This window comes from Dama dama, chromosome 25 (genome assembly GCF_033118175.1).
Source record: "Dama dama isolate Ldn47 chromosome 25, ASM3311817v1, whole genome shotgun sequence".
NCBI lineage: Eukaryota > Metazoa > Chordata > Mammalia > Artiodactyla > Cervidae > Dama > Dama dama.
Genome location: NC_083705.1, coordinates 38,869,282 through 38,896,649, shown reverse-complemented (window position 1 = coordinate 38,896,649; position 27,368 = coordinate 38,869,282). Strand labels below are relative to the sequence as shown.

Below are 27,368 nucleotides of genomic sequence, written 5' to 3'. Positions count from 1 at the left end.
AAATCTAGCAAAATTACTGCAGCCTGGGGGTGGCCCCAACTCACGGTGGTGAACCATGGGACAGGCTCCCCTGCGGACGAGAGGACCACAGAGAAACAAGGCAAATGACACCATGGAGCCACCATTTCAGCCTCGGACTGAAGGCTGTTTTTACACCTGGAGTGCTGTGCGAGGAGAGAGAAACAAACTTCTGTCTAGTTGGGACTACTTTTGTTTCAGCATCTGAACCAGAATGCCAACTAACAATGATTCCTAAACAGCCTGTTTACTGTAACTCTTAGCTAAGGTGAATGTTCTATTTTGGATGGAAGATATTTATAATTTGGGGTTGGAGGAGGGGAGAAAATGGGCACACTCACTCCTGTGAACTAAATACAGCCATTCAAGAACTTCCCTGGTCATCCGGTGGTTAAGACATCCAGTGCTTACAATGCAGGGGATGTGGGTTCGATCCCTGGTAGAGAAGTTAAGATCCCACATGCTGTGCAGTGCAGCCAAAACCAAACAACAAACAACAACAAAACAACTATTTAAAGGCTCGAAGTCAAAATTCTGTGAACTGGTCTCATGGCATTTTGTGGTTGATCAAAATGGTCTTGTCTAGAAGCTTTCTTCAGATAACTGGTTCTCACGCCACTCAAATGAATTCCTATACTAATTACTATCATTATTGTGTTTACTAACTATTATCCTCCTCCCCATTAGACCTTTCTTTCTTGTAAGTGTATTTTTTAAAAAAACATTTTACCCTCTGGTTTGAGCTTTGAACTTCATGGGGAACTGCCATGGATAAGGCTTCTTGATCAGAATCCTAAATCAGCAGAATTTAGGCTGAGCCTGATTAAAAAAAAAAATAATCAAGTAATTATTGGGATTTTTATGTTCAGATGTATGACGCCATGTCAATGTCAATAAAAGATACTTGATTCGAGTATTTGGCTTTTATATAGTCAGAAATGAGATCTTCTCAAATTATTAAATAAGAAACAATTCCTCTTATTCCTCAGTGTCTTTCCTGACATTTCAAGATAATAGCAGTTTTTCAAATCTAAATATTGCATTAATCTTCACTCCATTTGGCTTCGGATATCCTGTCACTGAGGTTTTTGCCAGGCTTGGAATACCTGTGTTTGAAGTTAAGCAGTTCCCTTTTCCTCAGTTTCTCTCGGCCTTTTATATCAATAGCTCTCACTGTAGCTCTCGACCATATTTTCTACTAAAGCATTTAAAAGAAGCTACCTCACCTGATTCCCAATCCTCAGTGTGTGTTCTTTAATTGTAGAATTTGTTGGACTTCCCTGTCAGTCCAGGTTTGATCCCTGGTTGAGGAACTAAAGTGCCACATGCAGTGGGGTGCAGTCAAAAATTAAAGAAAAAACAAAAAAGAAGAAGAATGAGACTTCCCTGGTGGTCCAGTGGCTAAGATCCCATGCTCCCAATGCAGGGGGCCTGGGTCTGATCCCTGGTCAGAGAACTAGATCCCACATGCTGCATCTGAGAATCCAAAAGCTGCAATTAAAGATCCTGCGTGCTGCAACTAAGACCCAGGATGCAACCAAATAAGTAAAAGAATAAATAAACATTTACAAAATACTTTAGGATTTGTTACCACTTTCTCTGATTACATTATCTCTTTTATATTCATTATCTACTGCTGCATAACCAATTGCCTCAGAATTTACAGCTTGACACAACACACCTCTATTATCTTACAGTATCTGTGGGTCAGTAATCCAGATACAGCTGAGCTTGGTCTTGGGCTTCAGACTCTCTCAACAGGCTCAAACAAGGGTGTTCTGAGATGGCCTACACTCTGTCTGGGAAGTGTGTTTCTCTATCCAAGGAATCTTCCAGGGAAGGATACTGGAGTGGGTTGCCAGTTCTTCCTCCAAGGGAGCTTCCCACCCCAGAGATCGAACCGGCATCTCCTGCATCTCCTCCATTGGCAGGCGGATTCTTTACTGCTACCTTGGATCATATGGTAACTGCTAGATCATATGGTAACTCTTGGGATTTTTAATTTTTATTTTAATTTCTAAAGGAACCTCCACTGTTGTTTAATCGCTGAGTCATGTCCAGCTCTTGCAAACCCATGGACTGTGGCCGGTCAGACTCCTCTATCTATGGAATTTTCCAGGCAAGAATACTGGAGTGGGTTGCCATTTCCTTCTCTCTTTTAATTTTTTAAGGACCTCCATTCTGTTTTCCACAATGGCTGCACCAATTTACATTTTCAACAACAGTGTAGGGGGTTCCTTTTTCTCCACATCTTCTCCATTAATGAATGTAACATTTTAAATCTATTCATTCTACTATGGATGAGCACTTAGTTCTCATTTGTTGCTATGAATATTCTTATGTATGTGTTTTGGTGAACGTATTTATTTAACTGGATATTGCTTAAGCATAGAATTTCTGGGTCATAGGGTAGGTATCTAGCTTTAGTAGATATTACTAGACAGTTTTCCAAAGTGATGTTATTAATTTACATCCCCACCAGCACACATGAGTCCCAACATTTAGCATCTTCTTTTTAATTTTAGCCATTTTGGTGAGTCCAGGGTAACTCTGAAAGCTGAGACTCAAATAGGAAGTCACCTCTTTTCTTCACTTCTTATAATTCCCAAGACCCCCACTTCCTCGTAAACCTAGCTTTTCTTGGTGATTATACAATTTGCCTTCAGTGTGGTCTGGGTTCAGCAAAGTCAACCTGTCAGAAGCCGTTTCTTCTGCCCTATTTCCTTCTGCAGAGAAGGTTCTGTAATTCACTAATACAGAAAATTATGACCTGGGAGAAAGGTAAACAGAAACGGAGATAAAGTTCATTTTATGGGCAGGCTGATGTCAGAGCTAAAAGAGGTAAAAGACAAACATTCTGAGATGTAGAAAATCTTGAAAACAATGGAGCCCAGTAACACTGGGTTTAGTTATTGTCAGGTCCCAGGCCAGGACCCTGCAGCATTTAACCCTTAGTATCCCTCTCACTCTTCAGTAGAGGCTGGTCATTACAGGAATGCAGGCCTCTTGTGGTGTCTTATTTTCACAGTAATTGGCCAAACAAGAGGTCAGTTGCCTACATATTTTTTTTAGTACATATTTATTGAGTGCCTACTATGTGCTAAGCTCTGGATGAAGGAAGGGGATGTTTATTGTTTCGGTAGTTTTTGCAAAAGTAGCATAGCAACAAGATGGATAGACTACAATATGTTAAGTGATCCAATTATCTGTCAGTGAATTAAAAGACAGAGCATAGTCATAGTATTGGGGAGAGAATAGGATGAACTTGGAATTCTCTTACATTTACTACATGGAACACCTGATTTTACAAAAATAAAAAAAGAAGAAAATTGCTACAATTGTTAAAAGAGCATCAAATCGGTTATATAAATTATGAAATGTGTCACAGTTCTATTTGTCCATGGATAGTGTAAAAATCCAGGGCTCACAGGGAGGCCTGGCCAAACCTGAGAAAGAAGTCAAATATCTAAAGCACACAAATAATGAAGAAAGTAGTTGTGTTTTATCAGGCTCAAGTTGTCTGAATAGGGAATTATGCAGGGTTCATTTTTTGAGAAGGATATTAAACTCTAGTACACAACTTGACCTGGCAAGCGAACAATACTTATGTAGTCAGGAGGGTAAAAGAGCCACTCATTGGTTGTGCTAGCTTCTTACTGTTGCATTTAAAAAGTTCTATGAACTTAACCACTTAAAAGAAGTGAAGTGAAAGTAGCTCAGTCGTGTCAGACTCTTTGCGAGACACTACAGACTGCAGCCTGCCGGGCTCCTCTGTTCATGGGATTCTCCAAGCAAGAATACTGGAGGGGGTAGACTATCCCTTCTCCAGGGGGTCTTCCAACCCAGGAATTGAACCGGGGTCTCCTGCATTGCAGGCAGATTCTTTACCAGCTGTATTAGCAGGGAAGCCCACTTAAACCACACCCATTTAGTAGCTCAGAATCTGTAAGCCAGAAGTCCAAACGGGTGGTGTGACTGGGTTCTCTGCTTAGGGTAGCAGAAGGCTGAAATCAAGATACTGACTGGATTGCATTCCCTCTGGAGGCTCTGTGGGAGAATCTGCTGCAAGCTCATTCTTATTCCTGGCTGAATGAGGCTCCTTGTAGGTGGTGGTGGTGATGGTTTAGTCACCAAGTCATATCCGACCCTTGTAACCCCATGGACTGTCAAATGGGATCAGCAAGGCTCCTCTCCATGGGATTTCCCAGGCAGGGATTCTGGAATGGGTTGCCATTTTCTTCTCCAGAGGATCTTCTCAACCCTGGGATTGAACCCGGATCTCCTGCATTGCAGGAGGATTCTTTACCATCTGAATCACAAGGGAAGTTTCTATAGTTACAGGAATGAGGCCTCTATTTCTTTGCTATCTGTCAGCTGGGGCCCTCTTTTAGTAACTGCAGGCCGCCCACATTCCTTGGGACTTGGCCTTTCTCCTGTCCTTAAAGCCAATCGTGGCATATTGAATCCTTCTCATGTTTTGAAACTGACTGCTCTGTCTCTGACCTATAGACTCAGTCTTATAGGGCTCCTGTGATTAAGTCATTCCCACCAGATAATCTCCCTATTTTACAATCAACTGATTTGTTACCTTAAGTGCTCCGGCCTGGTGCACTGGGAAGACCCAGAGGGATTGGGTAGAGAGGGAGGTGGGAAGGGGGATCGGGATGGGGAATACATGTAAATCCATGGCTGATTCATGTCAATGTATGACAAGACCCACTGTGGTATTGTGGAGTGATTGGCCTCCAACTGGTGGAAATAAATGAAAAAAAAAAAAAGTGCAACACCTAGATTAGTGTTTGGAAGGTATATGTATACCAGGGCAGGGAATTATAGGGGTCATTTTAGAAAATTTCCAGCTACAGAGTTTTCAATTTTAGAACCTATCTTAGATTCTAGGCTAGTGATTCCCAACTGGGGTTGAGAGTAAATTTACTCCCCTCTCCTAGAACATGTTTGGCAATATCTGGAGACAGCTTTGAATGTCGTGTAGTGGATAGAGGTCAGAGATGCTGCTAATTCACCTATAAAGTATGGGAGAGTCACCATAGTAAAGAATTAGCAGCCAAAGATGTCAGTAGTGCTAGAGTTGAGAGACTCTTAAAGCATGAAAAATGATTATTATTTTAGTACAGAATTATAGTTACATTAAATGTAAAAATATAGGTGATATGGCACAAAATAAAAGGATAGAAGGAAAAAAAGGAGAATGGGGTATTTACATTTTACATAAAGAGGAGACTGAAATTCTAGAATTAATGGACTAATGAAGGAAGGTGGGTATACTATTCAAATTATAAAGATAAAGAAAAATAACAGTGATAAAACTATCAAGATGAGGAGGGAGAAAGAAAGGGAAATAGGATGCAATGAGGAGACAATAGAAATTGCCTAAAATTGATAAATAAGTAATATTTAAAGTTTTCATTTGAAATTATGGAGGTAACCACTGATGGGGTTCAGAACACACTACCCCAAAACACGGCACCTTAGATATTAAATATTTTAAGCTGAAGGAGTTCAAGAAAACAGCAGAGGCATGAAGATCTTTCTGACTTTCCCCCATCTTTCCTCCCTGAAACAGGTCATAAAACCTTCAGGTGACAGGTATCCTTCCTATATGTGCAGGAGATGAGCAGCCTTATCTCTGAAGATAAAGGGACATAAAGAAGAATCCTAACAAACAGGTCTTCCTGGTGGCTCAGACCGTAAAGCGTCTGCCTGGAATGCGGGAGACCCTGGTTCGACCCCTGGGTTGGGAAGATCCCCTGGAGAAGGAAATGACAACTCACTCCAGTACCCTTGTCTGGAAAGACCCATGGACAGAGGAGCCTGGTAGGCTACAGTCCATAGAGTCACAAAGAGTCAGACGCGACTGAGTGACTTCACTCACTCTCAACAAACAGGTCTTGCTAACTTTCCCCAAGCTGGCCACACTGCCTTCATGTTCTTTGTTCTATCACATTTATTTCGATGAATGACTACCTATTCGCCATCAAACTTGGCATAAAACTACTCAGGTTTGCTTTTTTGGGTTTTTATTTCCTTTTGAAGGTTCCCATGTCACACAAAATGTATATTAAATAAAGGTATAGGCTTTTTTCCCATTAATCTGTGTTTGTCAGTTGAATTTTCAGACACAGTTGGGAAAAATAAGAAGGTGGAAGAAAAGGTTTTCTTCCCACACACCACCAGGAGAACAAAACTTAAAAAGTTTAAAAGAAGTCGCATCATAGAAGCAGGTCTGGGAAGAGGGAGGACAGAGAAAGAGGATGTTATTGTTCATGATAAATTCTGCTGCCCTTTTTAAATTTTTTACTACACACTTGCATTGCTTTAATAAAAATGTAATCTAAAAAAACCTTAGAGGGTTAACCGAGGTGATCTACTCATAGTGCAGTATTGGTGACACAGTAATGTTTAAATAAGCACATATGATACCCTGTCAAATGGAATTTCTTTAAGAAGCTGTTCTCCCTTATAGAAAGTTTCATTTATTTGCATTGCAGTAAAATAAAAATTCTAAAATATAGCATAAAACTTACTGTCCTAATAGCTACAAAAAAGTATGTAGAATTCTGGATCTGGACTGGAAGGAAAACAAAACTGAAAATAGTTCAAGTTTGTTGAGAGGATTAGACACCAATGTTTTCATTTTAGCTTTTCATTAATGTTGTTCATTATTTATTAATAGTATTATTCCCTATGTTATGATTAATTAGATCAATTAATTGACTTTTAAGTTACTCTCAAGTTATTATTTTATTATTTTAAATTTAATGTAACCTAGACAGCATATTAAAAAGCAGAGACATTACTTTGCCAACAAAGGTCCATCTAGTCAAAGCTATGGTTTTTCCAGTAGTCATGTATGGATGTGAGAGTTGGACTATAAAGAAAGCTGAGTGCCAAAGAATTGATGCTTTTGAACTATGGTGTTGGAGAAGACTCTTGAGAGTCCCTTGGACTGCAAAGAGATCAAACCAGTCAATCCAAAAGGAAGTCAATTCTGAATATTCATTGGAAGGACTGATGCTAAAGCTGAAACTCCAATACTTTGGCCACCTGATGCGAAAAACTGACTCATTTGAAAAGACCCTGATGTTGGGAAAGATTGAGGGCAGGAGGAAAAGAGGACAACAGAGGATGAGATGGTTGGATGGCATTACCAACTCAGTGGACATGAGTTTGAGTAAACTCCGGGAGTTGGTGATGGACAGGGAAGCCTGTCATGCTGTAGTCCATGGGGTCACAACAAGTCAGACACGACTGAGAGACTGAACTGAACTGAGATTTAATGTAATTACATTACATTATTTAATTTTTAATTTACAATACATTAATTAATATTATATTTACATTACAAATTTAATGTGAGTTTTTTAAGTTTTTAGAACCTGAAACTTGAAGACACTTGGATGATAGGACTATGAGATCAAAAAAGAGTATTTAGTGTTACAGTCTGAATCTTTGTGTCCCCCAACTTGGGTTCGATCCTTGGGTTGGGAAGATCCCCTGGAGAAGGGAATGGCAACCCACTCCAGTATTCCTGCCTGGAGAATCCCATGGACCGAGGATCCTGGCGGGCTACAGTCCATGGGGTCACAAAGAGTCGGACACGACTGAGCAACTTAAACTAAAAAAATCTCGTATGTTGAAATCTTAATCCCCAAAGTGGATGGTATTAGTGGGTGGTGTCTTTGGGATTCCTGCCCTGTAACAGAGGGTCCAGAGAGCCTCCAGTCTTCTCCGCCACGTGAGGACACAGAGACGGAGGAGTCAGCAGTCTTCAGCTCTGAAGACAGCCCCCGCACCCAGACACTGAATCTGCCTCACCACCATCCTGGACTTCCCCACCCCCAGAACTGTGAGAAGTAAATGTTTGCTGACTATAAGTCCCTCAGTCTGTGGTATTTTATTAAAGCAAGTGGAACAGACTAAGCTATTTAGGAATCATTTTCCTCAGGATTACCCATCTTATCGTATTAAAAAGCATGATGGAATTGAGTGGGGGAAAAGCCTGTATTTTTGGACAAAATCTGTCTTTAGGTTGGAAAGAAGACACTAGTGAGGGAGATTTTGCAAAACAAAGGCCATGAACAGTGTGCGATTTCCTTCACTGCCTTAACTCAATAAAATCTCCTTCATTGTGCTTAACTCAATAAAATCGGGTTGGGGCACTTTCTAATTTATGAAGACGGTTTTTGCCAGGATCAGGGCCACCAAGGCCAGGAGCAACGTTCTTCATTCTAGACCCAGGTAAAACTGTCCGCAGGCATCCCTGGCCCTTTTGGAGCACCAGAGGCACAGATCTTTACCTGCAGTCCTCCTCTGCACCTCCAGGTAGGCGCGCACCTTCTAGGGCCCACTGCTGGGGTGACGGGAGAACAGGAGACCTGGAGACGTGGGCGCAAGGCTTGTCCCTGCCACTTACCATGTGCCCTTGGGGAGGTCATTTTACCCCATAAGCCTCTGATTTCTTCATTCAAAAATTAGAAATACCGGGATCGGGTAGAGGGGGAGGTGAGAGGGGGGAACGGGATGGGGAATACATGTAAATCCATGGCTGATTCATGTCAATGTATGACAAAAACCACTACAATATTGTAAAGTAATTAGCCTCCAACTAATAAAAATAAATGAAAAAAAAAATTAAAAAAATTAGAAATACCAATACAAAGCTCACTGATGCTAAATTAGTGTTCATGAGGAATATTAGACCGACTGTCGTTTGGTGATAGCTTTAGCTTATATCAGGTTCAGCACCTCTGGGTCATCCTGGCAACGCCACTGCCTGGGGGTGGCCCAGAGGAGAGCCAGACTGCTGACGCTTGGCTGAGTGCACGCTCTGCTCCTGCCATCTGGTGGCTATTGACGAGAACTACCTCTTATTCTACAGCCTCTGTGAGCAAGGAAGCCAAAGGATTAGCAGAACCTTGGGGATCGACCCACAAGGCGTGGTAAAGGTGTGTTAGGAATGAAAGGATGTAGTCTCCTTGTTTAGGAAACTGTGAAATCATCTCATACAGGACCCATCTCTGGATCCCTGACAAGTCTGCTCCAACAACTGACTGTAGGAGGCAGGTGGCTCCCAGAGCAAACCAGGCTTTTTTTTTTTAAGCGTCAGAATTTGTCAATCCAAAGTCTTCTGTGTAAAAAATGAACGTCACTGTTCACAAACTCTAAATAGTGCACTACGAAATATACAAATTCACATAGGAAGAATTCTTACCGAAAATGCTAAATCTGGATGTGATCCTGAAAAGTAAAGTTGTTAGTTACTCAGTAGTGTCTTTGCGACCCCATGGACTGTAACCCGCCAGGCTTCTCTGTCCATGGGATTCTCCAGGCAAGAATACTGGAGTGGATTGCCATGGCCTCCTCCAGGGGACCTTCCCAAGATGGTAAAGAATCTGTCTGCAATGCAGGAGACCTGGGTTCAATCCCTGGGTCGAATATATATGTTTATATTTCATATATACATTCATATATTAGAATATGAACATATATATGATTATAGAATATGAACATATATATTATATCATATAGATGATTAAACTGCTGCCTTTTTAGGTATAAAGCTGATGGCATGATTCTATAGAAAATATCTTTGTTCTTGACGGATGTCAAGTTGAAACACTAAAAAAAATTTAGGAGTGAAGTGTCATGATGTTTGTAACTTGTTTTCAAAATGGTTCAGGAAAAAATTTGTAACTTTGTATATATAATGTTTTATATATACATGTACAAGGAGAGAAGAGAGAGAAAAAACAAATATGGCAGAATATTAACAACAATTAATCTAGGTAAAGGCATGCAGATGTTCGCAGTACCACTCTTTCAACTTCTTTGCAGATTTGGAAAACATCCTAGTAAAAAAGTTGGAGAAATTAGATCTGTATGCTGCTCCTCAAATATTATGTGAAGGTAAGTATTCTCTTTTCACTTCATTTTTTCAGTTGAGTATATTATTGGCAATGTTTGCATCTGTATAATTATCCCCTTGAAAAATATATTTTGTTTTGCCCTGTTTGCTCCCAATAAGGAACATTCGCATGATACTTTTATAACCAGCCATGGCCAAGTTCACTCAGGACTCATCTGTGTAGCTTCATCTGTACCTTCTCTAATAAGGCGTTTTATGGCCATGTGTTTCCTGCCTTTCCTGACGCGCCCCTTGACTGTTCCTCCTCCCGTGGTGTCTCTTCTTATGGCAAATGTTGCCTTTAGTCTCTTTCTTGGCTGCTTGTTCTTTCATCCACTGCTTAATAACGTGATTGTGCGGGCTGACACAGACTCTTCTGCGCTTGACATGAAGGCTGGCAAGAAGGGAAGAAAAAAAAAATCACTGATAGACGGGACAAGTAAGTAACAACTTAGTGAACTTGTAGGCAGTTCCCACTTGGGGACGGTGTATGTCTGGACACAGACTGAATCCTAAAGCTGAGGACCACAAGGATGAATCTTTAGTACAGCGCTTCCTGTGGTCCCTCGGACATCCAAAGAAAATATTAAAAGGAGCAGGAGAAGGAATTGGAGGAGGAGGAGGAAAAGGGAGATGGGGAGAGGTAGGAGGAGGGGGAAAGAAGAGGAGGGCAGTGGAAGAAGGGAGAGATGGAGTGAGAGAAACCATGTGAAGACAATTCTCTGTCCTGACTCCAAGCACTCAACAAAAAAACCAATGACTTCCTCATTGCCCACCTTAAACACATCCTCCTCCATGAGGTTTTTCTAGATCCTCTCAGCTAAAAGCCTCTTTTTTTCTTTCAATCTCTGTGACCCTCGGTTACCTGTCTTCTGGCACTTAGTTTTTGCCATCTTTTATCTGAGTAGTTGTTTCAGACTCTCTTCTTTTTCTGTGGTGTTATGCTCCTCGAAGGAAGAATAGTCTGGAAGTATCTTGAAAAGGCCTTGTTCACAGCAGGAATTCAATAATTACTTGTAGATATGAGGTGGAAAATGTTCAAAATAAGGACAATCTGGTTGTGTTTCAACAAAATAATCTTACTATAATATATATTTGTACCATGTCTCAGAATTTGTTCTTGTTTTCATTTTTCTATATGAAATGTTGACACTGGCATCGAGAGAATCCTAGAACATAGGAGAATCCTAGAACACCATTCACAATTTCTGGTAACTCGAAGAATTTCTTGTTACAATAGACATGGCTTTTAATTCCCCATCAGATGCCATCCAGCTCTTATTAACTGTTGCAAATCTTGCTGGTTATACGTATACAATATTTCTGTATCTGGATAAATGGAAACCCCTCACCCTTCTCTTTGGGAAAAAAACCAAGTGGGGATAGAAAGTAGGCTGCTGTTTCTCCAGATGACCCAAGAGGAAACATCAGCTAATGTGGGGACTTCTGAAATGGGACGAAAAGTTGGGAAAGGCTTGAATACTCTTGAGCGTAAGAAAGCCAGCATGTGGGATTATTAACTTAAAAGAAGTGAGGCATCTTAATAACATCTCTAAGTGTATTAGATTGAGAGGTCTTCAAAAGAAAAGTTAATTCTCCCTGTGGCCCATTGGCTTGCCTTAAGCTATTACGGGAGAAAACTTGGCTGTAGCACTAACATGAAGAACAAACAAAACAACAAAGAAAGGGCTGAAGTTCCTACCCTTTCCAAAGGACTAAATTCTCTCCTTACCCCGTGGTGTCAGCAAGAATCTGAGCAGACACTCAGGGGAGAAGGACCCCACTGACGGCCAGATAAGCCCAATAAGCCCATCAGCTGCAAGGGAGAGAACTAGGACTCAATGCCAGCATTGCTTGGGGAGTGAAAGGCCCCAGGCAGGGGCACTGGCTCTGGGGCTACAGAAGAGACCTGGATGGGGAATGCAGACAGAAGATCCAGGCAAGAGGAAAGCATAGGAACACAGCAACACCTGCCATGTAGGATTTCAAAGGCATGCTCATTGGGGCCTCAAACCCTCAATGTAATGCAAGCAGAAAAATCAGCTGCCAAAACATAGTGCTCAGACCCAAGATGTGCTGGTGTTTTAAAACCCTTAAGTTTAAAGACTGCTTAAACCTACACTTGTATCACACTTGTCTCCATCAGGATGAGAGGGTAGCCTTTTTCACACTCCCTGCCCTCCTCCAATTCCACAATATTCTGGTGGGCACTGAGCCCCTCGGTTGTGAATTTCTAGGTGAAGAGTTTGATGCTAAGAAACCACTAGGCTGATCTCTCGATTTTTCTTTTTTTACACATAAGAGTAGCTAGTGACAGTCCAGTGGATTTTGAAGGAAGGCCCTGCCATAGATTATAACTATAATTGATCCCTAAACTTTATTTCTTTGCCCATTTCTCTAAGTACAATAGCCTTTCAACAACCATTTTTGAAAAAATACTCAAGCCTCCCAAACAACTTTATTCAATAATTCTAAATTTTCTTCCTAACAGATGACGTCTATGTGATTCAAGAAAACTCAGCCCTCTTCCCAAGATATACACCTTTGTGTTTTGTTTATGTGTAGAAAGAGCTAGAAACTCTTTAATGAAGTCACTGTAGGCAAATTTTGAACAAGCAGACTGCTGTCTCAGACATCAGCTATTACAGTGATTGTGTAAAGGGTGTGAAAAGAAAGGACCTATTTCTAGGCAGAAAAGGACAATGAAATAAATTTAGTGAAATAAACTTAACTCACTGTGAGTTAAGTTGTATTAGTTAATTGAGATTAATAATGCATACTATTTCAGAATTGCCATTTCAATGCTTGCAATGGTTTCTGCATCTGAAACACTTATCTCAAACCTTATAGTCTTTGTACATATTCAAAGTCAAGGGAACTAATGTTCAAGAAGAGCAAGTTAAAATTGATATGACATACCACTAAACACACTAAACTAAAATTAGGAAGACTGGGGGCACCAAAAGTTGGAAAACGTTTAAAAAAACAACATAGTTAAGGGACTACATTTTGGATAAGTAAAAACATGTTCTGTAGTAAAACAATTTGGAAACAGAGAACATTTAACTTTTTATGTTGAATGTAAGGAAACACAAAAGAGATGATTTATCATGTAATCATGTAACTTATGATTACAAAATAAGACATAGTCCAATTTCATCTTACTTGAGAAGTAACCATCTTACCAAGTCATAAGCACTCTATATCTTTCAATGTCTTATCAGCACAGAGGTGTCAATTTATAAAACTGTACTTGAATGAAGTTTTTTTAGATTCAAATGATTGGCTTCATAGTTTCCCTTTAACTAAAATTGAGTCCTTTTTAAAATATTTTTGGTCATATTTTCCATTGTTGAAGTGAAAACCTGTATCGTTTCTGTTCCTATAGAGAATCACCTTCTGTTTTCATTTGTTTTTTTCATTTTAATCTTTTTCCACTCAGAATGTCCCTCATTTGGCTGAGGAAAGTCATGCACATTGTCTGGTGACTAAAAATATTTCGCCTTCACCAGAGAACTGCAGTGCAGGATGCAGAGGGCTAACGTGGGGCTCTGGACATCCTGGTACTGAGAGAGCGCATTCACACCAGCCTCCCCTCTCTTGTTCAAATAATGATCTGTATGTTGGGTAGCAGGCAGAGTCTCCCCAACCTGTGGTTCACTGGTGGAGAAATGGTCATTCAGCAGGTTTAGCCCTCCTGCCAAAGAGCACTCACATGACAGCAGCCAAGTCACAATCCCCATCAGCTCTCTGGATGCGACATGTCGTCACTCTTTCCAGAAGCCTTCTGGAAATATGATGTGAAACCTCGGTGCAGCAGCTGGAGGCAATGGGAAGTATGGCTGAAAGAAGAAAAGAAAGAAATGTGAAATCATATGGTTTATAGAAAACATGTTGTTCAGTCGCTAACTCAGGTACCAACTCTTTGCGACCACCATTGACTAAAGCATGCCAGGCTTCTCTGTCTTTCACCATCTCTCGGAGCTTGCTCAAATTCATGTCCATTGAGTCAGTGATGCCATCCAGACATCTCATCCTCTGTCGTCCTCTTCTCCTCCCACCTTCAATCTTTTCCAGCATCAGGGTCTTTTCCAATGAGTCAGTTCTTCACATCAGGTGGCCAAAGTATTGGAGTTTCAGCTTCAGCATCAGTCCTTCCAATGAATAGTCAGGACTGATTTCCTTTTGAATTGACTGGTTTTATCTCCCTGAAGTCCAAGGGACTCTCAAGAGTCTTCTCCAGCACCATAATTTGAAAGCATCAGTTCTTCAGTGCTCAGCCTTCTTTATGGTCCACTTCTCACATCTATTCATCACTACCATAGCTTTTCTTATGGTTTTACCATAGGAAAAGCCATAGTTTTGACTATATGGACCTTTGTTGGCAAAGTAGTATCTCTGCTTTTTTATATGCCATCTAGGTTTGTCATAGCTGTTCTTCTAAGGAGCAAGCATCTTTTAATTTTGTGGCTGCAGTAACCATCTGCAGTGATTATGGAGCCCAAGAAAATAAAATCTGCCACTGTTTCCACTTTTTCCCCATCTATAGAACACTGGCCTGGCTTTATCTTGGAGACTCCAGAGAAACAGAATGTTAACCTGCTTGAAGGAGGAGCAATCACTTACTGGGGGCTTTGTGTACGCAGACCACAGAGCAGGACACGCCTCCACCTTCCAGAACTCACACTGTATTTTGGGGAGATAAAACTAAGCACAAACAAAGACATAAAGCAAGGGAACATGAGGGTAGTGGTGTTGAGACCGAACTTGCTTAAAGAAGCAAGATTGATAGAGTGTCCCAAAAACTCAGAGGGGACCAACCACATGGGTCCCTGGAGCAGGTTTGAAATTAACTGCCCAGGAAGGACTTAACTGAATCTTTGAGGATTTGGAGGGATGGCAAAAAATGGAGAAGACTTGTCCAGGCTAAATGAAGTTCATGGTCAAGAGTTCTGAGATAGGAAAGTACAGGGCACACTTAGGGAATACAGAAAAATAGACCTCTTTGTCTGAACTAAGCTACTCAGAAGCTGATTGATGAGGGATATGGTTCAAAAGATAGACTGACATCACACCATTGACGCCTTGAATGTTAGTCTAAGGAGGTTTATCTTTTTTGAAATGGAGTCCATTAAAGATCGAGAAAAGAGAAGGGTTTTGGAAAACTTTGTCTTGCAGTGATGAGCAAGTAGGGATAAGTGGGGTGTGATTAGGGCAGGAAGTCAAGTTAGGAGAAACTTATGTGACCCAGATAAAAGGAGAAAAGGGCAACACAAATATGAAAGGAAACCTAGTCCCCTACTAAAATGTATATCTGCAAATTCCTCCTGCACATGCTACCTGCACACAGTATTCTATGCTCCGCATTCCTCCAAGTGGGTAATACATTTTTTAAAAAGTTAGAAATTATGGCTGCAGGTGGCAGTCTTAACAGACAGAAGTCAGCCCCTAAATTAGGATTAAAATCCCTCAGTGGTGTCAGCTCTAAGCCACAGAGGTCTCTGATCTTGGGACAAGAAGAGATTATTAGTGAAAGAAATCAGGTTTAAAAAGCCATATATGGTATGATCCCATGTATATGAAATGTCCATAGACAAATCCATAAAGACATAAAGCAGATTAGTGTTTGCCAGGGGTGGGGGTAGGAGGGAATGGGGAATGACTGCTAACAGATACAAGGTCTCTTTAAGGGGTGATGAAACAGGCTGAAATTAGATAGCAGTAATAGTTGTACAATTCTGTGAATATACTAAAAATCACTGAATTGTATACTTTCTTTGTTCATTTTTGTTTTTGTTTTGGCTGTGCCTCACAGCTTGCAGGATCTCAGTTCTCCCACCAGGAACTGAACCCAGATCAAGGCAGTGAAAGCCCTAAATCCTAACCACTAGGCCACTGGTGAACTCTCTACATTAAATGCCATTTTTTCTTGGCCACTCTGAACTGTGAAGCAAGGCCCATGACAGTAAAGCACTGAATCTTAACCACTGGACTGCCAAGGAATTCCCTATTTCAATTTTTTTTTTTAAAGGGCAATGGGAGAACAGAACACTGGTTCTCCTCACATTTATTAATGCCTTGATTTCCTGAAACTAATAGTTCCTTTCTTTAGCTACACTGTGCTGCTATTCTCCAAATAAAGTTGTTTTAATACCCCAAACAAGGTTTTGGGCTTATTCATGTAACTATCCATTCATTCACCCATCTTACTATATAAGAATTATTATGTGAATTCTTATAAATGAAATACTATCTATAGATGTGTCTCCAAGTTCTTTTATATTGAATCAGTATGTTAGACCCTGGGAGTAGAAAAATGAACAGTTACTATTACACAGAACCCTCTATTAGTTGTTACGACTCTTTGTGACCGCATGGATATAGCCCACCAGGCTCCTCTATCCATGGGATTCTCCAGCTAAGAATACTGGAGTGGGTAGCCATTCCCTTCTCCAGGGAATCTTCCTAACCCAGGGATTGAACCTGGGCCTTCCACATTGCAGGCAGATTCTTTAGCATTGAGCCACCAGGGCAGCCCCAGTTGTGACCCAGACAACTATAAAATCTGAAATGGACTTTTAAAAGCTATGTGGAATTAAGAATCATAGGTGAACTTGTGTGTTTAAGAATTCAAGTTATCTGAATGCTGACATCAATTAAAAGCACAGCTTTAACCCAGAAAAGCACTGGGAACCTATATGTACTTAACAAACTGGATGACATTTCTCAGATATAAAGGCAAGATGGGCTCACCTGGAGATCACTTAACCTATCAGATTAACTATCAAAAGACTAGAGGCAGGCAAGCATACTTGGTGTTTGTAGGTGTGACTGGTGCCCTAGTGAGGCACCTGGAAATACAATAGGCCAAGAAAGACAGAATCCTTTGAAGAGTACACAAGTTAGACAATGAAGCTTGTGGGATGGTTAGGACTAGGGCGAAGGTAAGATTCTTGTAGATAACATCACCCCCCAGAGGTTTTCTCATGCAACTTCCTGTCAGAATATTTCCATTTTTAAAGAACAATCTGTGCTTCCCTAGCAGTCCAGTGATTAAGAATCTGCCTTGCAATGCAGGGGACACTGGTTTGGTTAGATCCCCGGTATGGGAAAATCCTATGTTGCCATAGAGCATCTAAGCCCAGGAGCCAAAGCTACTGAGTCAGTATTCTAGAGGCTTGGAGCCATGCTCCACAGCCAGAGGCCAGCACACCACTAGAGAGCAGCCCCAGCTCATCAGAACTGCCTGCACACAGCAATGAAGACCCAGCGCAGCCCCCGAAAAGAACCATCAGGAATGTCCTCTGATTTCAATAATTAATATAACTATAAAATCATTTTTATTTTTTCATTTTTATATTTTTGCATCTATACTCATAAACAAGATTAGTCTATATTTTAATCCCCTGAAGTCATCCTTGAATGTTTTGAGTGTTAACATTACATTAATCACCAACAATGCATCAGTTAGCTTTCTCTATTTTTCTATTATTTGGAAAAGTTTGTGTAAGACAAGAATTGCCTGTGCTTTCACTGTTTGGTAAAACCTTTAAAACCAGCTAGGCCTGGTGTCTATCTGAAGAAAAGATGTTCAACTCTGACTCAGTTTCCTTAAGAGTTACATATTTATTTAGATTTTCTATAACTTCAATCAATTTTGATAGCTTTCTAAGAATTTGTCCATTTCATCTACAATTTTTAATATTTTGTCCCTGAAAGAATTCAGAACACGTGACCCCAAAGTATTCCATTCTGGCATGTTAATTATTTTAAGTTAAAGGCAGAAAAACAGCAGATGCAAAAAGGGCACGCTGACCTTCCTAAAAGAAGATACAAAACTTCCAAGTAAAAGGTACTCTCCCTGCACCTGGGGAAGAAAGAAATTTTCAGCATTTTCCAAACTATTGGGTGAAATGAGATGGTGTCTCCATGAGACATGAAGTTGCAGCCAAGGAAAATCTGTACAAACCTTGTTAAACTAACCCTTATCTTCCTCGTCGCTTTCCCATGCTTAACTGCCTTACCTCAAGTTCGTTTTCTCACATTTTCACAAATTACCACTTTGTCCAACTTTATATAAAAGCCATGACTCAAACTGCTTCTTTGAGTCTTCATTTCCTTGTGAAGGCACCCATTAAATAAACTTGTATGCTTTTTTCTTATTAATCTGTCTTTTGTTATAGGGGTCCTAGTAAAGAACCTAGAAGGATGGAACAAAAGTTGTTTTTTCCTCTCCCCTACATTACACCATTATTTGTAGTTAAGAGTTCTTTTTCCATTATATAGAGTTTTGAATAGGCAGCTCCTGTGCAAAGTAACCGTTTAAAAACTTTGATCTAAATAATAATGTATTTATAAATTTACAAATACCATTTGCTCAGAAACTAAAAAAATACCTTCAACTCAGGCTAAATGCGAATCACAAAATATTAATTCTGGAAAATAATGGAAATGGTATTTATTATAATGGTGGGACAGAGCTAAGTCTAGCATAAGTGCATTTATTTAAGACACAAACAGGATAAAATAATTGAGTGTCAACCACAAATTGGCACCTGCCATGGGTGCTTGCCATCTCCCTCTACAAGGATTAAATCCTGTTGGACTGCAGCTGCTGACCTCCAACACCGCTTGAGGGAGTTCAGGGTGGAGAGCAGAAATGAGGCACTCCGCTCCAGGAAACTGGCAGGACAGGTCTTCAGACAGATATTCTCAGGAACTGATTTTATGAGTGCAATTCTTGTAGGTCCTCCTGTCTAGAAAAGCACTAAAATTCTTCATGGTGATGATTGTTTCTCACGTCTAGCAGAAGTTGCAGGAGTCCAGCAGAAATTTTCCTCAAAACTATGTACTTGATTGCATGTAGTCCGCCTTTACCAAGATCACATACAGACTCTCTTTCCCCTACCTCTTTGGAACAGGTTCTCAGAGCTAGCTGAGGTGCTGTCTCCCAGGGTACAATCCTCATACTGTCCCACATAAAACTTAACTGGCAGCTCTCACGGTTTGCATTTTCTTCAGCTGTCCCTAGAAAAGGAAAATCAGAGGAAAAACTAAAACAAAAATGGGGAAAAGACACAAGCAGAACGGTGTCCCAGCCCTGACGGCTGTCCCAGCACACGTACCGTAGGCGAGGGCGCCACGGGTCGGGAGACGGTGCCGGAGCGGAGGGCCCAGCTCAGAGAAGGCGAGAAGCGGGGCGGAGCGCCAGCCCTGGGCAGCGGGTGGTGCTTGCAGCTCGTCTGGGCCCCGTCCGGCCGCTTTTCCGGCTCTGCGGCTGCGCAACCTGCGGGGCGGCTTTCTGTCTCAGCCCGCGTTTGGGAGAGCACTGGGAGCGGGGCCCCGGTCAAGGATAACAAGGACTGCGCCTGGAGGAGGGTGGCATCCTGCGACCGGCGAGGCTACTCAAGGGCCCGCGGACGCCGGGCGGCGCGAGCCTGCTCCGCCGCCGCGATCCCCGGGAACCTCAAGCACCTGCGCCCTCCGCCGGGACTTCGCCGCCTCTGCCCCGCCGCTCCAGGGGACGCGTTTCGGCGTCCGGGGCAGCCCTTCCTGGAGCTGAAGAGGAAAGCAGATGTGTTGGGCATATCTTTCCCACCTCCGTTGTTGTTGTTGTTGCTTGATCTACCCGTTTCTGATGCACGCAGGTTAAAAAAAAAAAAAAAAAATCTTACACTGTTGTTGAGATTGTGTCAGGTTTGGGGGTTTTTGTTTTGACAGTCTCCTTTTACAAGACATCGCTTGGGTTCAAATGCAAACGAATGCCCTCCTCACCGGGGTCCGCATCTCATTTAACCATCATTTACCATTACCCAAGCCAGAAACTTGTATATCATTGCCTCTTCCTGCACTCCACAGCCAGTCATAAACACCCGTAAATTTTACTCCCTGGACATTTCTCAGATTTGTCTTCCTGCTTTTCGTCCCTGTTATCACTGCCCAAGTTCCAGACCTCATCAGTTAACTACTGAGCATCCCAGTTGCCTCCTTGCTCCCAGTCTTGCCCTTTCCCCCCATGGATCTGAGGTCTTATGGTACCATGTGCTTTTCTGGTTTTATATATTTTATGTATGTATAAATTTTAGGGTTTATATGACTATGCCTTTTGACTGTGAACTCCCTCAGCATATCTTTATGCCCACACCACATAGCACAGCGCCTGGCATTAGTGCTTTTCCCTATTTTTTTTTTTTTTCTTTTCCTTTTTTAAAAAATAAGTTTTTGGTCAAGGTCTTATGTCCCAAGTGTCCTAAAACTGCACAGTGCTTTTTAAAAAACATACCATCCTCCCACCCTCAAGTAATTAGGGGTTAATTCAATATGATAAATCATTTGTATTACATTTAATATTTTAAAGATGGTGTTATTAGTATCTCATTAAAAGCGTTATCTTTTACTATAGTGTTATTGCCAATGTTCCTGTTGCTTTGGGGTTGTCATTGCTGTTTCCAGTATTAAGTGTCAGAGAGTTGAATGGTTAATTTGCTACAAGTCTCTGATTTGACTTTATGTCTGTGATCCAATTTTGGTCACTAAGAGAAGGCTTTAACTATTTCCTTACTCAAGACTTTATAAGACCAACAGTAAAACACTGCAAATTCGTGATATAACAATTAGATTCTGAGCTTTAAGGATTCTGTTACTGTAGAGAGGTGACCCAGCTTCCTCTCTTACTTAGATGTATGGCTACTCAAAGTGTGGTTCTCAGAACTATGGTATAGTGTCCCCTGGGGGCTTATTAGAAATGCAGTTTGGAAAACACCAATACAAGTAACACTTTAGAGAACACAGTAGAATGGAAACAGAGCAAAGGTACATGCCATTGTTAGAGAAATATTCCCAGGATAAAGCTGAAAATGATAAGAAAGATTCACTTGGCTTCTGTCAGTATCTCAAGTCTACAAGTACAATTTAAAAATGGCAATAGGTATAAAATTTTTTTAAGTGAAAGAAAAAAAAAAACAGAATGACAGCACTTAAATGTTCCAATTATAGTCGGTTGGGGACACATTTCCCCTTCTACTGAATTTCATACTTTAATGGAGCCAAATCATACGTCAAATACCTACAAACAAAGGTGTCCACTGCTATACCACATAGGCAAGAAGGACTCACTAAGCCATGATGCATGAAACTGCTGTGTCCAAATAAAGTCCTCCCAGATACTTCTTGGAGCCCTGAGATGATGTTTGTGTAACAGGGAATGAATGAAAGTCGGACACAACTTGGTGACTGAACAACAACAAATATATTTTATATATATATATATATATATATATATATACACACATATATATGGGGACTATGCCTGGTTTATGTTTATACATCAAGTGATGTAGTAAAATAATTTAAATGTCATCATTAAAAATAAAGAGAATTTTTTCTTTAAAGGAGTCCATATATGACTGAAATTTGAGACAGTTGCTACTGTATTATAAGAAGTCACTCTGCTTCTCTAAACATAGAAAAGAACATTAAAAAAAAACCAAATATGAGGGAAGTTTAAGAGGGAGGAGACATATGTAAGCCTATGTCTGATTTATGCTGATGTGTGGCAGAAACCATCACAACATTGTAATTATCCTCCAATTAAAAATAAAAGTAAATTAAAAACAGAACAAAACACACTGAAGGGCAAACTTGAAGAGAAACCAAAGTTACTGGGCATGTCATGTCTGGCCTCTTGGGGACCACTCCTGGTGAAATGGAGAGTCCCAGTTTACAAGCACAGATGTATATTCTTGGCAACCCCCTGTAGTGAATCTGCTATAACTGAAACAAACAAAAGATGAAGTTTTCTTTCAGGATTCAAGCAGCAAGTCCCTAGCACATATCTCTAATCAGGAGCCATCCTACTCTGAGAAGGCAGATTATCAGAAGAAACTTGAAGAAAGCCAATTTGGGACTCAATGAAGCAAAATCCCCCAACTTGTATCTGCTGGACAAAGTGGACATTTAGTCTTTAATGTAAAATAAAAACAGTAAGATCCACAAACCCTGGATTGTGGCTTCAAAGAATCTGGCTTTTTGCCATTGATTAATAGACATTTTTATGGAGTCAGAATTGATTTCTGGGAATTGGCAGCCACCTCATTGGGGGTGGAGTATGGCCCCATCTTTGGGTAGAATCCAAGGCTTTTAATTATGGGTAAGTCAACCGCTTCCTGATTTATACAGAACATTTGGTGAATGCCAGTTACTAAGCCATCACATCAAGATGGCCACTGTAGGCACCATTAAGATAATGGAACATTTAATGCCTTACGAAACAAAACATATTTTCCAAGTCTCAGACTGGCACAGACCACTTCCTTATTTCCCTGAGCCCAAGACAATAGCCATAGGGAGTGTTCACCTCCCTTCCTCCCTTCCTCCCTTCCTGACCTTCCTCCCAGCCTGCATTCCTTACAACCTCCACAGGGCACTTGAGACACACAGACCCTTGAATGGAAGCTTCCTACAAAAAGCACTGGACAGTGACTGCAGTCATGAAATTAAAAGACGCTTGCTCCTTGGAAGAAAAGCTATGAAAAAACTAGACAGCATATTAAAAAGCAGAGACATCATTTTGCTGACAAAGGTACAACTAATCAAAGCTACGATTTTTCTAGTAGTCACGTATGGATGTGAGAGTTGGACCATAAAGAAGGCTGAGTGCCGAAGAATTGATGCTTTTGAACTGTGGTGTTGGAGAAGACTTTTGCGAGTCTCTTGGACAGCACGGAGATCCAACCAGTCAATCCTAAAAAATCAATCCTGAATATTCACCAGGACTGATGCTGAAGCTGAAGCTCTAATACTTTGGCCATGTGATGTGAAGAACTGACTCATTGGAAAAGACCCTGATGCTGGGAAAGATTGAAAGTGGGAGGAGAAGGGGACGACAGAGGATGAGATGGTTGAATGGCATCACCGACTCGATGGACATGAGTTTGAGCAAGTTCCAGGAGATGGTGAAGGACAAGGAAACCTGGCATGCTGCAGTTCATGGGGTTGCAGAGTCAGACACAACTTAGCAACTGAACAACAATATATATTGGGATGTACTTTTAAGGTTAACTTTTTATTAATACATGTCCCACCAAAAAAAGGAAGGTACATCACTTATTCCTAAACGGCAGAAACTTGGAGCTTCCCAGACAATGTGATTTTCCTGTGACCCAAACTGCATTGGCTTCCCTGGTGGCTCAGATGGTAAAGAGCCTTCCTGCAATGTGGGAGACCCAGGTTCAATCCCTGGGTCAGGAAGATCCCCTGGAGAAGGAAATGGCAACAAACTCCAGTATTCTTGCCTGGAAAATCCCGTGGACGGAGAAACCTGGTGGGCTACAGTCCATGGGGTTGCAAAGAGTCGGACATGACTGAGTGACTAACACACAAACCACCTTAGGAGAAGCCCTGAGACTAACTCAGAACATTACAGTCACATCTCCTCAGCTCTTTCTTATCATCACCAACTGTTCCTTTTCAAACACCCCAGTGTTTTGTTGTTCCACCCACTTTGCCAGAACTCATTCCCAAGCAGACCTTGGCCTTGGGTCTGGCAGGGCTTTCCTCATCACCCTGCCCCCTCCGCCTGCCCTTCCCTCCCGCCTCTCCTGGAGGAGTGCTGCTGCTGCCTCTGCCACAGGGAAGGCTAGAAACAGGCCAAGAAGCTGATGGGGGAGACATATACACCTTTGTTTCAAAGCTTCATGTGAAAAGAGAAAAAAAAAATCGCATTGCCAATACTAGGAATGAAGCCTTAGCTGGTAGACTTTTGGGAAACAATGGATCTGAGTCCTAAAATCTCAATGGTGAAATTTTCTGAAAAATTTACAGAAACATAAAATGAAAACCTTTTTGCCTTGATAAAATAGAAGGATAGAGATGAAGAACTGTGCTCATTAGTAAAGTTCTGCACATTGGGGTGCTATATTGGGAGTCCCTAAGCAAATGCCTACAGGAGCCAAGCAGTTAATAGGATGTCCTTCTCTCTGTCCAGAGAAGGAAAGAGGCTAGTCTGCTTTAGCTGTTTGTTTGTTTGTTTGTTTAGCTTTTTATAGTGTATTGGGGTATAGCTGATTAACAAGCAATGTTGTGATAGTTTCAGGTGAATGGCAAAGGGATAGTATGCTCTATTCATTCTTGCCAGAGAAAGTGGAACCAGTGTTGCCAGACCTGATTTTTCAGGAGAAGCCCTAAAATCCAGTTTGTATGTGTGTACACACAACTATGTGTGTGTGAAACCATCAATTTAAAATGCTGCCTGAAGTTTTCAAAAAGCAGACCAAACAAAATTTACATTTTACCTCTGTTCTGAATTTAGAGAATCTATTCAGGGTAAAGTTTCAGAAAAGAAGATAGTGGAAAAGAGTCAAATCAGTCAAGTATTAAATACCTATATTTAGGGTTTCCTAAATACAGTAGAAAAGATTGCCTCCAGTTCAAACGCAGTTATCATCTTCATATAGATGCCAGCAACTCAAAATAGAAGTTCTCTCTGATATAATTTGTATGGTTCAATCTCCTTTTTCCTGAGTCCCTTTTGTAAGATCAGACTGAAGTTTTGGTTTTCAGTATCCATAGGGCTGACTTTGGTCTGAAAGCTTGCAACTTGCCAAATCCTAAACCAGAGGTCAAGTTTATCTTTCTTGCAGGAATGTGCACACTTGTATTTAGACAGTTTAGCAGGTAGAGTGAGGGGGAGATAGCTGAAGACAGCCTTTAATAGGCTCTCGTCCAGCCTCTACTGGGGGATTTTCTAAGATAGTATCATCAAAAAAAGGAAGCACTGCTCAAAATTACACAGGTGGCAAATTACTGATATTCCTGTTCAAATGAGGTTCCTTTCTGAAATTGCCTCTTGGAGATGAGGGATTGAAATGTATGCCATTCTCATGGAGATAACTGGAAATTCCTGCCCCTAACTGCTGGCGGTACCTCGTTCCTTCCAGCTCCATCTTGGAAGGCAGAGCCCCTCCTTCCATTGGAGGCTGAGATAGCCGGACCCCCCACTCACCTTCCGAGGGGCGAAAAGCCGCACAGGCAGCCAAAGCCAGGAGGGCGAGTCCTGTCTGCTGCATTCCCATCTGTCCCCGAGTGCAACAGCAGCAGAGGCGAGGCGGTGAGATCAGGAAATGAGGCTAAAAGAGTCCTTGGGTGCAGAGAAAGAGCCTGGAGGAAAGCAAGCCAGAAAGCCCCGCCCTGGGAGGTGCCAGGGTACCTCTTTCTCATGTTTCTTTCCTTGAAACTGGGCTCTTCCTCAGGACCAGAGCTGTTTTCCACCACCTGGGGCTCAGGCGATGGCAGTGGTGATCTGCCATCTGGTGAGGTTCTTGTGAGTTTGGAAGTGTGCCCCAGAACTGGGGGACAATTAAAAAACACCTGCCTACATGAATTCCTGCACAGAGTTATAAATAAAAATTTTGGAGCAGAGGCCCAGTAATTTGAGTCTTAAGAAACGCTCCATAGGGGATTCTGAAGGACACCTCTATTGAGAACCGCTGCATAAAGAAATCAGGGTTTTTAAGTAGCTTGTTGAAACTGAGCTTCTAGGGACAAAGGTGGCAAGTCATAAAAAGCATTATCTGGTGGAAAGATGGGAAAATTCAACTCCACTCTGGTCTTGGTTGGCAGCCAAAGTGTTTCCAGTGAGGCTGTTAGCCTCACTATTTAGGAGAAAGGTAATATGACAGGTAGAGGGGCCATGCTTGACTTAAAAAAAAAAAAGAGCCCCAGCACAGGTGTGAGCAGCCAGGAGGAAGTATGGGATGGGGGGTTCTAGTCCAACTTTGTCACTAATCAGCTTTGTGAATAAAACTATAGGGTAAACTGAGAGTGTTGGATTCTACTCCCACCTTTTCTACTCACTGGTTGTATAACTTCAGCAAATGTTCTTAACCTTTGTGTAAATAAGAAATCCACTGGATGATCTCTGAAGTCCGGCCATGCTTCCTCTGACTGCACTGTGTCATGCGGTAGGCCCTGTTTTTTTTATTAAAAATATTTATTTGGCTGTGCTGGGTCTTAGTTGTGGCAAATGAGATCTAGGTCCCTGACTAGGGATCGAACCTGGGCCCCCTGAATTTGAAATGCGCTAGTCCAAATTCACACAAGCTACAAGTGTAAAATACACATACAAAGTGTTAGTGGCTCAGTTGTGTCCGACTATTTGTGACCCTATGGACTGTAGCCACCAGGCTTCTCTGTCCATGGGATTCTCCAGGTAAGATTACTGGAATGGGTTGCCATTCCTTTCTCCAGGAGATCTTCCAGACCCAGGGATCGAACCAGGTCTTTTGCATTCCAGGCAGATTCTTTACAATCTCAGCCACCAGGGAACTCCTATAAAATACACACTAGACTTGAAAGATTTGGTACAAACAAATATAAAATATGTTGTCAATAACTTTGTGTTGATTATATGCCAAAATGGTATTTGGATATATTGAGCCTGGTATTATAAAGCAAACCTGACATCTACCAGCAGATCAGTTTGACTGGCGTGAGGGCAAAACTGAATGATGGAATTTCTGTCTGGAGAGAATATGGTGCAAGCTATGATTATTGGGCGCCTGTGTCTCTGTGTCAAAGGGTATTTATCAGGCAGACATGGGCCAGAACTCACTGGGAAGGAGCTTCAAGAGCAGGTTCAGACACACATGTAAGAAACAATCTTCCGGTTGTGGTCATTTTCTGGTGTTTATTCCTGTTATGGAAATGCTGCGATAATCAGTTCTATGTACTTTGTTCACTCATCTCAAAATTTTTTTAAATTCTTAGAAACAGAACTTCTCAAAGAGTATGCACATTTTTAATATATATTGCCAGCTTATCTCACACTGTTGTAAATACGTGTGTGCCTCTGCCCTCCAATAGACTGGGACTCAGTGAGGGCCGGGCCTGTATCCTACTCATCATTATACCCCTAGTGCCTCACTCAGTGTGCAGCAAATACTAGAGGCTTTGTGTTGAATGAATAAGAAATTGGATTATTCGAATAAGCCTTCATTACATGGGCAAAATCTTGCCAATGCAGTCACAGAAGTCCACTGTTGGTACTTGTGGCCTCTTCTGAATATCTGTAGTCCAACTAGTAATAATATTTCAAATGGTCATTTCTCAGAAGGAATTATTTTTCTATACCATACTGAAAAGAAAAATTATGCATTGAGTTTTCCTTAAAGCATGGAGGATGGTTAGTTATTAAAAACCATTTGAGGACTTCTCTGGTGGTCCAGTGGTTAGGAATCCGCCTGCCAATGAGGGGGATATGGGATCAATCCCTGGTCCAGGAAGTTTCCACGTGCCTCAGGGCAAGTCAGCCTAACGCACCACAACTACAGAGGCCCACATGCCCTAGAGCCATGCTCCCCAACATGAGCCGCACTGTCTGAGCCACAAGGGAAGCCAGAACATACATATATATATATAGCCTGTACAT

At 41.4% G+C, this 27,368-nt stretch overlaps 1 protein-coding gene across 1 annotated transcript; it reads right to left on the bottom strand.

Moving 5' to 3' along the window:
• Positions 1–748: 748 nt before the first annotated feature.
• On the bottom strand, positions 749–25,362 carry CCL28 (C-C motif chemokine ligand 28). Its single transcript, XM_061129846.1, has 3 exons — positions 24,945–25,362; positions 13,659–13,785; positions 749–10,337 (listed from the first exon to the last, which is right to left on the bottom strand). Exons 1-3 carry the CDS (start codon positions 25,012–25,014, stop codon positions 10,145–10,147), a joined length of 390 nt encoding a protein of 129 aa, XP_060985829.1. The 5' UTR covers positions 25,015–25,362; the 3' UTR covers positions 749–10,144.
• Positions 25,363–27,368: the final 2,006 nt, after the last annotated feature.